The sequence below is a fragment of the Hemicordylus capensis genome, chromosome 2, assembly GCF_027244095.1.
Source record: "Hemicordylus capensis ecotype Gifberg chromosome 2, rHemCap1.1.pri, whole genome shotgun sequence".
Classification (NCBI taxonomy): domain Eukaryota; kingdom Metazoa; phylum Chordata; class Lepidosauria; order Squamata; family Cordylidae; genus Hemicordylus; species Hemicordylus capensis.
In genome coordinates this window covers 239,127,227-239,141,004 of record NC_069658.1, presented here as the reverse complement: position 1 = coordinate 239,141,004, position 13,778 = coordinate 239,127,227, and the positions used below count along the sequence as shown (strand labels likewise).

The 13,778-nt window shown below is 47.6% G+C and overlaps 1 protein-coding gene across 1 annotated transcript in view; it reads right to left on the bottom strand.

Moving 5' to 3' along the window:
- LOC128343892 (uncharacterized) overlaps nt 1-13,778 on the bottom strand; it is a 62,603-nt gene that overhangs the window by 41,973 nt on the left and 6,852 nt on the right. The window contains exons 6-11 of the mRNA XM_053293328.1: nt 13,604-13,732; nt 13,229-13,417; nt 9,855-10,028; nt 9,268-9,427; nt 6,766-6,902; nt 4,553-4,804 (exon numbers count right to left, since the gene is read on the bottom strand). Of these exons, the coding sequence (XP_053149303.1) occupies nt 4,553-4,804; nt 6,766-6,902; nt 9,268-9,427; nt 9,855-10,028; nt 13,229-13,417; nt 13,604-13,732 (1,041 nt within the window). The remainder of the gene's footprint in view (nt 1-4,552; nt 4,805-6,765; nt 6,903-9,267; nt 9,428-9,854; nt 10,029-13,228; nt 13,418-13,603; nt 13,733-13,778) is intronic.

Sequence of the window (13,778 nt, the reverse complement as noted above, 5' to 3'; positions counted from 1 at the left end):
CTGAATCCCCCCTTCCAGGGGCGTAGCAAGGTTGGAGTGGGCCCAGAGAGAATATTTTAAAATCCCCCCACCCCCGAAGCTCAGCTCATGAAGTAAAGAAATCTTAAATAAGGCTGAATAGTGGTAACAAAAAGCAGAGTAAAATTGTGGCACATATATCCTATGTGCCACAATAGAACATCATCCTAAATTATTTTTTTAAAGGTTTTGTAAATTGTGGATGATGCAAGTCCTTTAATGGTACTAGAGAAAGACATGCTCTTCTGGTAGCTCCAGGTCTTAACACTCACATCAATTTCGGAGGATGAATACAACTGAAGGAAGCAGGTGCGCTGGGGAGTCAGTCATGTGACTTGCCTCTGGGAGGGGCCCCAAGGCAGTGGGCCCCCAGACAACTGCCTCCCCTTGCCCTATTGTAGTTACGCCCCTGCCCCCTGCCCCTTCTCCATGCAGGTTGGGGCTAACATGCAGGGTTGCTGCCTGTTAGATCCACAAAATCAAAGAATCTTATATATTATTTAATACGATTATTATTTATGTAAACCACGTTGTTGACATAAGTGTATTAAATGGTCTATGGAAGCCATTTTGAGAACTTTTGAGAGCTTTAAAAAGCCATTTTATGTATTTATTTATATGTGTGACAGCGGTATATAAATATTTGTCACATTTGTATTCATAACTTTGTTGAAAAATGGCATACAAATATTTGTAGTAGCAGTAGTAGAGTGTTAGAGTTGGAAGGGACCTTGGAGGTCTTCTAGTCCAACCTGCTGCTCAGTGCAGGAAACTGCTGCAGGGTCTTTCTTTGCAAAATAAAACACCTGCTGGAGCAGAGCAGGCCCAAGGCCTATCTTCTAGTCCAGCATCCTGTTTCCCACAGTGGCTCATCAGATGCCTGAATCTCTGAGAAACCCACAACCAAAAGATGAAGACATGCCCCCTCTCTGGCTGTTGCTCCCCTACAACTGGTATTAAGAGGCATCCTGTCTCTGGACCTGGAGGTAGCCTATAACCATCAAGACCATTGATAGACCTATCCTCTGTTAATCTGGCAACTTCCTTTTAAAGCCACTTGAGCTGGTGGCCATCACCATATCCTGTGGCAATGAATTCCATAGATTAATAATGTGCTGCATAAAGAAAGTGGGAGTCAGACGCCTTAGGGTCCAAGCACCTCCTGACAGGTGTCCTTTTGTCTGTCCTAAATCAGTTTCATGGGATGACCCTTAGTGCAGGAATTGTTTGAGAGGGAGGGGAAAAAATCTATCCACTTTTTCTACATTATGCATAATTTTATACGCCTCAAAACGTCTCACCTTAGTTGCTTTTTTAAAAAACGAAAATGCTCTAAATGTTTTAGCCTTTCCCTAAAGCCAGAAGAATTTGTCGCAAAAAGAATGCAATTCTACTGTGAGTTTGCAAGTTAAAAATAAGAAACAAAGGGGCTGTACGCTATTCCTCTCCGCCACCAGAGGAGGCAGAGAATAGTGAGGGCGGGAAGTCCCCGGCGATTCTCAACTCCCGCTATTGCATCTACCTAGCAACTGATGATGCGCCTCACGCCCTCTTCAGCTATTGGGTCACTGAGACTATCACAGCTTCAGTTGACTGCTGCCAAGGCAGTGCGCCAGGAGCTAATATCGCGCATGATAGACACAGGCAACGCTCCTGCTGTCCTGCAGTTCATTTTGCGTCAGACAAGAAAGACTGGGATGGAGGGGAGAGCTGATCTTGTGGTAGGGAGCAGGAATTGTCTCCTTTGCCAAGCAGGGTCCACCTTGGGCATCTACATGTGAGTGCTGTAAGATATTTGCCTTAGGGCAGGAGCAACCTGTGGTATTCCAAATGTTGCTGAACTACAAATCCATCATCCCCAGCCACAATCAATTGTAGGTGAGGATGATGGGAGTTGTAGTTTATCAACACCTGGAGTACCACAGGAATAGGAACCCCTGCCCTAGAGGATGGGGGCCACAGCTCTGCATGCTTGCCAGGTTCCATCCTGGCATCTCAGGTGGAGCTGAGAAACTCCTGCCTTAAACCTTGGAGAGCTGCCAGTCAGTGTAGATACTGAATTATATGGACCAACGGTCTGATTCAGTAGAAGGCAGCTCCTATGTTCCTAAGAGACCAGACATTGCAATTCATTCATTTCTGTGCAGTCCCAAAGTCTGTCATACTCCCAAAGGCACCCCTCAAACAAGTACTTTTCCTCCTTTCTGTTTCAGAAATGTTAACACATGGGACACAGCTCACCCACCCATAAACTAACTCTGCTGTCTCTTCTGTGCCCCCTCCCAAATTTTTCTGGTGCTGCCCCTGAGCACTCTGCTATGCATTAGTCCCACCCCAGCTTTCCTGCAATCCCAGAGAGCAGAAGGTTCCCACATTCTTGTTCCTAGCAGGGCTCCAGAGATGTGCAACAAGCAGAAATGCTACAGTTGGGTTTTTCTCTTCCCTGTATCATTTCCATCGTGCTAGATAAAGCTGCACTCCTTCTGGTGCCTCTTCTGTAGCTATTAAAGACACAGTGACAGGAATGGGGGTCAAAATTGCCCATCCTAGGAGAGAGACAGGTGCAATGCTTTGACAGTGCTGGAAATGATGCAGGGGATTCCCCTCAGTGTCATACTAGAACCTGAGGATAAATGTGGATGAAACTGTGTCTGCATGCCATCACATCTGGCTCCTGCTCTGGACTAATTCCATTCTTATGTGCATCACTGCTCCCTCTCGAATTTTCATTGGATGATGCCTGGAGAGAAAGGCAGCCAGTAGGCTCTAGAGGCATCAGCTCACGGAATTCCCAGTTGCCACTTGCCTCTTTGCAAGCCTGTATTAATCATGGTATTTGTTGGGCGTAGGCATGACACTTGTTCAGACTGGTTTGCAGGAATCATGGAAGGGAAACTATGATGCATTGGGCCAAAAAATGAAATGGAAAAAATAAAAAATTAAACAAGCCTATATACAAAGTAATTTTTGTTTATCCACATACAGGAAAATAACTTACCACCATCATGCCAAGACCCCACATCATACTGGGAGGAGTGTGAGTGGGTGTTTCTCCCTCAAAAACAGAAAATCTAGAGAAGCCCCAGCTTCTCAGTGGTGTAAATCTTAAATGAGCAAGGATAATACAAGGAAGATTGTAGAACCCATAACATGCACTGTCCATTGGTAACAATCTCACGCCCTCCCATTTCTACATGTAGATTATGTCTCCAGATGTTATTAAAAGTCAGAAAGGTATCTGGCCTTGTGGACACAAAGAAACTTGTTTAGGATGTGTGTGTTTCAGAGCAGTGACAAGAGAACAGCTGAGTTGTCCCTTCAGCTTGTATGAGTTTAGGAGTCCCCAGTGGAATTGCAGAGGTTATATGAGACACATATAGGCAATATGAGACACATCTACATAAACAGCAGAAAGCTGATGAGGGCAAGGAGGAGAAACACCCCATGAAGAGGGAGGTCTGAGGAGAGATGGTGGGTCACCATCTCTAGGCTGAGGCAAGGGACCAATACCTCAGAGAGGGTCATTAGGAAGAAGTACAGTAAATGCTAGTCTGAAATTCATTCTCTATAATGTATCACTGTGGTTGCTGTTTGTGGCAACACGGGGCCCAATAATAGTTTCTCAAGTCCTGATATTAATTCATTTGCTTAAAAGATCTCTAAGTCGCTCTTCAAGAAATCTACCAGGTCAGGTCCTAATAAAAGAGAAAGCAACCCAGCTTTCTGACCCCCAGCTCTAGATGTCGCAAATACAGCAACAAACAGTAAAGAAAAATTCAGCGCAGCATTGTAATTAAAACTAGCCTAGATTACAGGCAGATAAGCCTAGATGCTGGGCAGATAACAAGGTCCTTTTTTTGGTGCCAGAATGATAACAGAAATGGTATGCTAAGGATGTTTTTGCCCAGGCCCTGCCCTGCAGAGGCTATTTCTAAATGGCCATCTCCATGGTTACCACCCACCTAAGTTCAAATGAGGGGGAACCCATAGGAGATAAACCAAGTGTTCAGACAGCCTCACATGACAGAAGCTGGTCTTTCAGGTATCCAGGTCCCAAGCCATTCAGGGTTTTTGGGCTGTGCCCCTCTCAGGACACAGAGAGTGCATATGTGCAAGCATTACTTTTAGAAAGAGGCTGTGAACTTGTTTCTTCAAATATTTTGCATTAGACAAGGCTGCAGTTTCTGACTGAAGAATTGGGGTGGGGGTTCTACTCCCTACCAAACCAATAGGGAGTGATAAGAATATGCCTTGGGAAGACAGGAGTCCATCTTCTTTCTTCAGTGTACAAGGAGACCTGAATTTGGCAAGACTGATTCCTCAAAACCTGAGACACTTAGCCTCATGCCCAATTGCAGAAAAGTGACAGCTTTTTAACAGCTTTGCATTTAGGAAATGAATGTTCCTTCTCGCCCTTAGAGTCCTTACAGTGAGGAGCTCCTTTCTTATTGGGCTACTTCAGACCTGGAAGAGAAGCAGGTGATTTCCTTGGGGTGGGGTGTGAGAAGCTCTTCAGCCACTTCTGACACCATTATAGCCTCCCGCCATTCACAACTGCACCGTTGGGGCCATTTTTGACCCGCTCTGTCCCATTCTGTTGCTTCTGCAGCAGCTGCCAATAAGCACCCCTTTTCCTCATCAGCTCCGGATGGGTCCCTTCCTCCAAAATCTTCCCCTCCTCCATGACCAGGATCTGGTCGGCTCGTTCCACACTGCGGAGGCGGTGAGAGATGAGCAGCACCGAGCGCTTGCTGCGAGCCACCCCGTCATAGATCTCTTTCTCCACCTGAACAGGACAAAATGGAAGGAATTTCCAATGATTCCCCCCAAACATATCCTTCCTCCCCTCTCCCAGTAGCCACATTTCTGGGTTTCCCACCTTAAGTTGTAACAGCTGGAAGGAGAATGAAGAGGCCGCCTGGTCTAAGCTGCCCTGTAAGACAGGGCCTTTTCACATACAGACACACAAAGTTCAACCAACACCCACTCCAGATTACAAAGAGCTCCAACAGAGGACTCAAGCCAGTGAGCCAAACCACATACTACAGAACAGTGGTTCCCAACCTGAGTTCCTCAAGAAGTTGCTGAACTACAATTCCCATCACCTCCAGCCACAATAAATTGTAGCTGGGAATGATGGGAGTTGTAGTTCAGCAACATCTGGAGGAACCCAGGTTGGGAACCACTGCTATAGACAGAGTTGCCAATGTAGTTTTCTGGCTGGGCCTCTGGGCCTGTAATCAGCAGAATTGCATGCAGGAAATATTATTATTATTATTATTATTATTATTATTATCATCATCATCATCATCATCATCATCATCATCATCATCATCATCTCTTGTTTACACAGTCAGACAGGTGTTATTGACTGGTTTGTTTTATCCAGACATCGAGTCCTTCCCAAGGACCTGGGATGCCAGAATTTTATTGATATCGTTGCAGAATATAGGCTGTTCCCAGTAAAGCTGCTTTTTGCAATTGGCTGATGGTGATTTCTGTGACCCCTATGGTGTTGAGGTGCTCTTCAAGGTCTTTTGGAACTGCACCCAGGGCGCCAATGACCACTGGGATTATTTTGGTCTTTTTCTGCCACAGTCTTTCAATTTCAATTTGTAGATCTTTGTATTTGGTTATTTTTTCTATTTCTATTTTTTTCTTATTATTATTCTTATTATTATTCTTCTTCTTATTATTATTATTAAATTTCTATACCGCCCTTCCAAAAATGGCTCAGGGTGGTTTACACAGAGAAATAATAAATAAATAAGATGGATCCCTGTCCCCAAAGGGCTTACAATCTCAAAAGAAACATAAGATAGACACCAGCAACAGTCACTGGAAGTACTGTGCTGGGGGTGGATAGCGCTAGTTACTCTCCCCCTGCTAAATAAAAGAGAATCACCATGTTAAAAGGTGCCTCTTTGCCAAGTTAGCTGGGGTGATATGCACTTCCTAGCAGAGTAGCAGTGATGAGAAACACTTCATCTGTCAACTTAAGTTGACAGTAAGAGACGTAAGTTTGGGCGGGGTATAAATTTGATAGATAAATAAATAACTTTCTGAAATAAAGCTCCTGTTAAAGGCACAGGAGCCCAAGCGGAGGAAAAAAACAACAGGTGGCAATCCTAGTTATACAGAATGCCAAACTTCCATCCAACCTGTCAACTCAGATCACCCAGGGAAAAATGATCTTCATCTGAAATATGCCATTAGTCAAACTCAGCAAGAGCAAAGCATACCCACCATCACCACCAGGTTCTTCCACCAGTGGGGTGGCTCAATACCTCTGTGCTCCTGAGGCAAGATGCAAATGCCACTCCCTCGCAGGCACCCTCCTTCCCCTCTTTCTTTCTTAAAGCAGGGGCAGGAGGGCGCCTTGCTGTCTTGCTGGCGCTCCAATAATCTGTTGCCTGAGGCAACCGCCTCAGCTCAGCTCATGGAAGAGCCGCCACCGGCTTCCACTGAAAATGGGGGTGGGAGTGTGGCAATGGCAGATCTGTGCCATCATTGACTCTAGTCGGGGAGCCAAGTTGGTAGGGAGCAAACTCTAATTCCAGTGGCACACCTGACGAGATATCTCAAGAGATCCTTCCCAAATGTACTCAACATCCTTCATTTTCTCCCCCACTTCTGTCCCAACTCTTCTTGTCTGAATCCTGTCCAGTCCTTTCCTCACAACTGTGGTTTCTGCCCCACAACGTCAACTCCATGCCTCCCCCGCCACCCCATGTCAAACTCACTCACCAGCTGCTGACTCTCCGTGTCAAGGGCACTGGTGGGATCATCCAGGATCAGCACTTTGGGGTCTCGGATCAGAGCCCGGGCAATGGCAACCCCCTGCCTCTGCCCTCCAGAGATCTGACCCCCTGCCTCTCCAGCATCTGCAGAAAAGAGCAGAAATAGTGATGTTTGACTGATACTCCTCCAAAGTTATTATGCTCTTACATCAAAGCTCTCGTGTCTTCACTGGCTTCTCGGTTACTTTCCATGAACAGTTTCAAGTTGCTGGTTTTGACCTACAAATCCCAAATCAGCTCAGGCTCTGAGGAGTCTCCTCCCTTCCTAATAAACTCTTCATCACCCCATCAGTGTTCCCTGTAACAGGGATTCCCAGATGATGTTAACTACAACTCCCATAATCCCCAAGCAAAAGCCATTGCAGCTGGGGATTCTGGGAGTTGTAGTCAACAACATCTGGGAATCCCTATTAGAGGGAACAGTGCACCCCATCCAGACATGAAATCAGAAAAGAGACCTTATCTGAGGTGGTCGCACCCAAGACCCAGTCCTTTTCTATCAAGGTTGGTGCTCAGCATTTTCCAGGGCTGATCTTGAACCTTTTGGTTTATGAGGAAACTTTAACAGTCATGGCTATTGAGGATGTTTATCTCAGTGCTATATTTTAATAATGGGTTTTTTATATCTGATGCATCCCATCATATAAATGCATACTAGAAATGGGGACCAAGAATCAGTATAGAGAAACCATTCAGAGGCACAATTAGCCACGGACCCAGGGGCGGAGCCACTATTGGGCCAATGGGCTCAAAGAACCCAGGCCGCCGACCAATCAGGGGCTGTGTCTTGCGGCCCCGACACCCCCCATGTGTCTGACATCAGACGTGGGGAGGCTAGTTTAGTTCCCGAGCAGGGGCCACGTGGCCCCTTCGGGAACTAAACAAAGGCTGGTGCTGCATTCGCAGCGCCAGCCAGGAGCAACTCTTCCCTGCAAAGGCAGGGAGCCCCTTCAGGAGTTAAATGTTCCCTGCAGGGAAGAGCCACTCCTGGGCTGCGAAAGTAGTGCCAGCCTTCGTTTAACTGCTGAAGGGGCTGCACAGCCCCTTCGGCAGTTAAAGGGCAACTTTCCGGTCCCGGGCCAAACGGAGCCTCAAGGCTCCATTCAGCCAGACCACTCCCCCGCGTTTGGCTAGCCCCAGCGTCTGACGTCAGATGCGGGGTCAGTGGGGCTGCCGCGGGGGCCGCACACAGGCCGGCGGAGGTCCCGCTCCACCACTGCACGGACCATGGGGTTTTGGTCCATGGCCTCCTGTCTTCTGGGGGGCCTCCCCAGAGCCCCGCTGCTGCCCCACACCCGCCTGGCAAGTCAAAAAATTTTAAACTTTTTTTTAAGCGCTGCTGCGTGGTGGGGATGGGGGCTGTCAGCGGGTGTGTGGGCACTCAGGGGAGGAAGGTGGTGACAAGAGCTGAGCTCCTTTTCTGACTCCCCCCCCCAACTCAAGCTCACTGAATCACTTTGTTTTACCTCACTGTGCACGTGTTGTTGTTTTTTTAGCCCCTCTTCTCTTCTTCCTTCCTACTCCTCACCTCCTCTCATTTTCTTCCGCTGCTACAAGGAATTGTGTGTGGGGGGGGGGAGGGAAGGAGAAAGGGAAATAGCAGAGGAGAGGAGAGGAGGGCCGCTTCTGCCGGGGATGGGGCCGCCCAGCAGCTGAGGGAGAAGTAAAGAACATGAAGGGAGAGCCAGACTGACAGAACAAGCGAGTGAGCGGAGAGGGCGGTGGTGAACACTGACTCCAGGTCTCTCTCTTTCCCTTTTCCCTCACTTCCTCCCTCCCTCCCTCCCTCCCTGGCTTCACCTCACGCCGCCCTGGAGCTTATCAGGATTTTGGAGCAGACTGTCTCCCCAGACCGCACCGAGCCTGAGGTAGCTCAGAAGTTCCTAGAACAGGTGGCTATCAAGAACCTGCCCACTTTCCTTTCACCGTAGAAGCAGCTCTTGCTGCTCCCTCCCTCCCGAGTGCCTACGCACCTGCTGGCAGCTCCTGTCCCCAACACACAGCGGCACTTAAAAAAAAAGATTTATTTGCCCATGACCCCGCCCTCAAGCGGGGTGGTGGTGGCAGCGGCTCTGAAGCCCTTCAGGTCCAGGCTCCAAAATTACTTAAATGCACCCCTGAAACCATTTATTCATATTGCTACAGCCCACCTAATTCCCAAAGACTCAAAGTGTTCTGTAGCTTGTTAGGATGAAGTTCTAGCATATGTTTTGTGTTTGTAAGGGCTGTTATACACCTTGAGCCCTTGGAGTTTACTGGTGAGAGACAGAAATGGATGTGAGTCGGTGGAAGCTAGGTGTCTCCTGTAATGTGTGTCATTTCACCCTACATTCATGGCAGAGGCAGTGGGCTGGCATGTCAAAATCTGGCAAGACTGTGGGTTTGTATTTAGTTGTAGATATGAGGGATTGTAAGATTGTGGGGGGCGGGGAGCTCCTGGAGCTGTTACCTGTATTGTAGCCGTGGCTCATCTGGTCGATGAATCGATGCACTCCGACTCGCTGAGATGCCCGTGTCACCTCCTCCTGATTCCGATCCTCTAAGCCGTAAGTGATGTTCTTGTGCAGTGACCGAGCAAACAGCACTGGACGCTGACTCACCAGCGCCACCTGCAGGGCAGTCAAATTGTCAGAGGATCTGAAGAGGTCTTTATTTCAGGTAAGTGCCAAGAAAGAACCCAACCGCCCGTTGGGTAGACACAGAAAACATTCTAACATAGGACCCACAGAAGGAGCTGATACTCAGAGGGCAAAGCGCTGAAGGCGCAAGCCAAAGCCGGCAACAGCGCTCCCCTCTAAACAGATATTTCCCAGTAATGTGAACATAGAAATTGCAGGATTAAATTTTTTATTTTTAAAAGGTGCCAAGGAGCTAAAGGGAGAATATGGAGGCTGCACTTTTAGAAACCAAGGAGATGCTAGGGGGATCCTAAGGGGGAGCCCAAAGATAGGGCTAGTTCATACTCCCAGGCCAGCAGCAATATAAAAGAGTCATGGCCTCAATAAGCAGGGAGACGTTTTGGGTCGGCCCCCTTACCTTTTCATGCAGGAAATGATGCTCATATTCACTCAGGTCTCTGCCATCCAGCAACACCCGTCCTCTCTGGGGCTCGTAGAACCGCTCCAGCAGGGCCACCACGGTGCTCTTCCCTGACCCCGAAGGGCCAACGAGCGCTGTCACTGTGCCTGGGCGCAGCTCCAGGGTCACTCCCTTTGGAGGAAGGAAGGAAGGAAGGATGGACGTACGTGGGTAGACTCCAATTTGGGGAGAGTTGAGCCACCTCTCATCAGAAGTCCCTCTTGCTAGGTTCTAACCGATGCCACCTGCCATTTTAGAGGATGGATTCACTAAGAAGACGTTCCTAAATTTGAGTCCTCAGGTACTGTTGGACTACAAATCCCGTCACCCCAGCCATGATGCCTAAAGGCTGGGGATTATGGGAGTTGTAGTCCAACATCTGGGGACCCAAGGCTGGGAACCCTTGCACTAAGATTACCTCTCATACCTCTACTACTGTAGAACTGGTCAAGTTGAGCATTTGCCCCACTATTTATCTGATTGTCCACTGGTGCAGGGTATCAAAAAGAAATACCTTGAGGACTTTTTAAAGACCTTTCTGAAATAGTCTGCTCATCAACAGATTATTTTTTTTTTGCTCTATAACAGTGACTCTAGGACTACAACTCCCATCACCCACAGCAAAAATGGCCAAAGGATGATAAGAGCCATAGTCCAAGAACATCTGGGGACCCCAGCTCTAAGATCATGAAAAGAGCAGCCATAGTTCTGCTTGTGTTAAACAAGGCCAGAGCAGAATTTAAGTCAAAAGTCACAATTTTTTGAATGTTGAAAGTAATATTATTGTTGTTATCACTGAAGTACTTTCCAAGGTTTTTGAAATGGCCGATCAATAAAAATGAAACTAAAACTTCAGCACTGACTGAAAGAGGAAGGCCCATTTGTGATTCAGCCCAGCCACTTCAGGTCTTCAAGGCGACTCCAAAATGGCTCTAGCCTATGATCTCCAGTCAGATTATATGTCTACTTATTTCAGTGCTTTACTCAAGGCAAAAAAGAGCAAATTAGGTCCCAAAGATACATATCAGATTAAGGTGTCAAATACTGTTTGCTAAAGGAATTCACCACCATTTTAAAAAGCAGCTAAAACCTAAAATTCTTTGGTGTGGATATTGCTTTCCAGTAGGGATGTGCGTTTCGTTTCGGATACAAAACGTTTTGTACACAAAACAGGCCATTTTGGCTGTTTTGTAGCCAAAACAAAACCAATGCTCAAAACAGAAAATTTTGTAGCCAAAACAAAACGTCCCTGTTTTGGATACAAAATGTTTTGTTGTTTCGGCTGTTTTGGAACTCCATTTTGCAATTGCAAAAGTCTTTCTCCTTCCGTCTCCATTTTGAGATTTCACATCTGTTTGAATTTCCAGCCCTTCCAGCCCACAGATTGGCCAGCGAAAGCATTAGCTGATCTGCTGGCAATTGCCTCCTTATTCCTTTTAAGCAAATTTAAGGGTAAATTTTACCCTCATTGGCTAGTGGGGCAGTGTGCATTTCATTGTTGTTGTTTCACACTGTTGTGTGTAGATCAATTGCATTTCGGACGGGGGTGGGTGGGATGTGGATGTGCATGACCTTTGGAAATCTGCCTGATTTTTTCCAAACCTCTGCTGTTGTTGATGTTATTTGGGGTGGATTTGGGGCAGAAAGGGGGCTTTGAGGGCAGAAGAGTGGTTCAGGTGGTAGTGCCCCAATGGGTGCCTGCTGCCACCCAGATTCCAAAGGAATTGGGGAAAGGGCTGATTTTTAAAGAATTTCTGAAGTTGACATGTCTTTGGGGCAGATTCGGGGCAGAAAGGGGGCCTGAGGGGCAAAACAGTAGGTTGGGTTGCAGTGCCCCAAGGGGTGTCTGCCACAACCCAGATTCCAAAGGAATAGGGCAAAGGGCTGATTTCTTAGGAATTGTTTAAGTTTATGCTTCTTTAAGTCCCACCCCCCCAAGGAATAATGGAGGTTTCAGCAGACCCATAACTCCACCTGGGGGGCACTGGGGTGGCTGGAAGAGAGTGGTGGTGTAGTACACATAGGGTGCCAACCACCCCCATGGGTTGCTAACCCATGGGGTGCTGGGTTCTGTTGTTTCTGAGGTGTTCTGAGTGTAGATTCTCTGGCAGCATATGAGATTTTCAACGACAAACCATGAATCCACTCTCATATGCTACCAGAGAATCTGAATCTACACTCAAAACATCTCAGAAACAACAGAACCCAGTACCCCATGGGTTAACAACCCATGTAGAGCCTTATGTGCTCTACTCCACCACTCGCTCTGGGCCACCCTGGTGCCCCCCAAGTGCAGTTATGGGGCAGGGATTATGGAGGTCCATCATTCCCTATGGGGAAGAACTTTACAGACGTGCAAACTCCATTACATCTTTAAAAATCAGCCCTCTGCCCAATTCCTTTGAAATAATTCTGGCAGCTTCCTTGCCCCCACTGGGCACTACCACCCACCCTACTCTGCTCTGGGCCACCCCTTTCCCCGCAACATGAAGCTATACTTTTGCTGAAACTTCCATTCTTCTCTATGGGAAAAATCCTATACTTCAAGAATTCACCAAAAACCAGCCCTTTGCCCAATTCCTCTGAAATTTGGGTGGTAGTTTCCACCCATTGGGCACTACCGCCTCCCCCCACTGGTTTTCCCCCGGGGCCATTTTTTAAAATCCAAAACGTTTCGGATTTGGATTGTGCAATTTCAAACAAAGAACAAAATGGGGGTGTTTCGGATTGGCTGATTTCGAACAAAGAACAAAATGGGGGTGTTTCGGATTCGGGCCAAAAACAAAACAGAAAGGGGGGAAAAAACCACACAACCCTACTTTCCAGCTCCTACTGAGAGATCACAGCTCTTTGTTCCTGCACATACCACACTTCTTTATCTTCATTCACTCTGAATTTTGGTTAGACAGACAAAAGATATCTTCATGTCCCATTCCTGAGCCCCTTCCTTTCAGCTTTGACCCACCCCCAGCTCTGTCCCCTCACTACAATCTCAGGACTTTGAGCTCTCCAGCTCCTACTGAGAGATCACAGCTCCCTGCCTGCCTGGAGATGAGTCACATTTCTTGCAGTCTGAGTGGGTGGATAGCTCTAAGCTCAGTGGTAGAGCATGTGCTTTGCATATGAAAGGTCCCTGGCATTTCCAGATATAGCTAGGAAAGAACTCTTGTCTGACATCCTGGTCTACACTGCAGATCAGTGTAGACAGTATTGAGCTAGATGGACCAATGGTTTAAGCAGCTACAGGGCAGCTTCATAGCTTTAACTCAATTTCCATGCCCCGTTCCTGCTCCTTTTCCTTAGTGCCTTGACCCCCCACCCCACCCAAGTACCTTGAGCACCAAGGAATTGTCCCGGTCAGGGTAGGAGAACCAGACATTCTGCAAGAAAACGTGTCCCTGTAAATCTGGGGGTGCCAGCGTTCCCGAGGAACTAATTTGGGGTATCCGGTCCATGTATTCGAAAACCTTCTCAGAAGAACCTACAGCTTTTTGCACATTGGGGTACACAGACAGGAGGACCTGTGGGTGGAGGAGAGAAGAGGAAAGGGGTTGGGGGGAGGAGCAAAGACCATGCACAGTCTCTCCACAATCTCCCTTCTCCATCCTGATTCACACAGATCAGGCCCTGGGAGAGAGGCAGGGGATCCTGGGTTAATGCTGCTTTCCTGTCCCCCACCCCACACAGTCAGCCAGCCCCAGACTAACCTGCACTGCTGTGGAGAACTCCATCTCATAGAGGACAAATGTCACCAGGTCCCCACTGCTCACACTCCCCAGAGTGACAAGACGCCCTCCATAGAACAGAATCCCCACTTTGAGGGCCAGGCCTGAGAGCTGGAGGAGAAAAATTGAGTTTAGACCGAATCTGCACCCTCTCCTC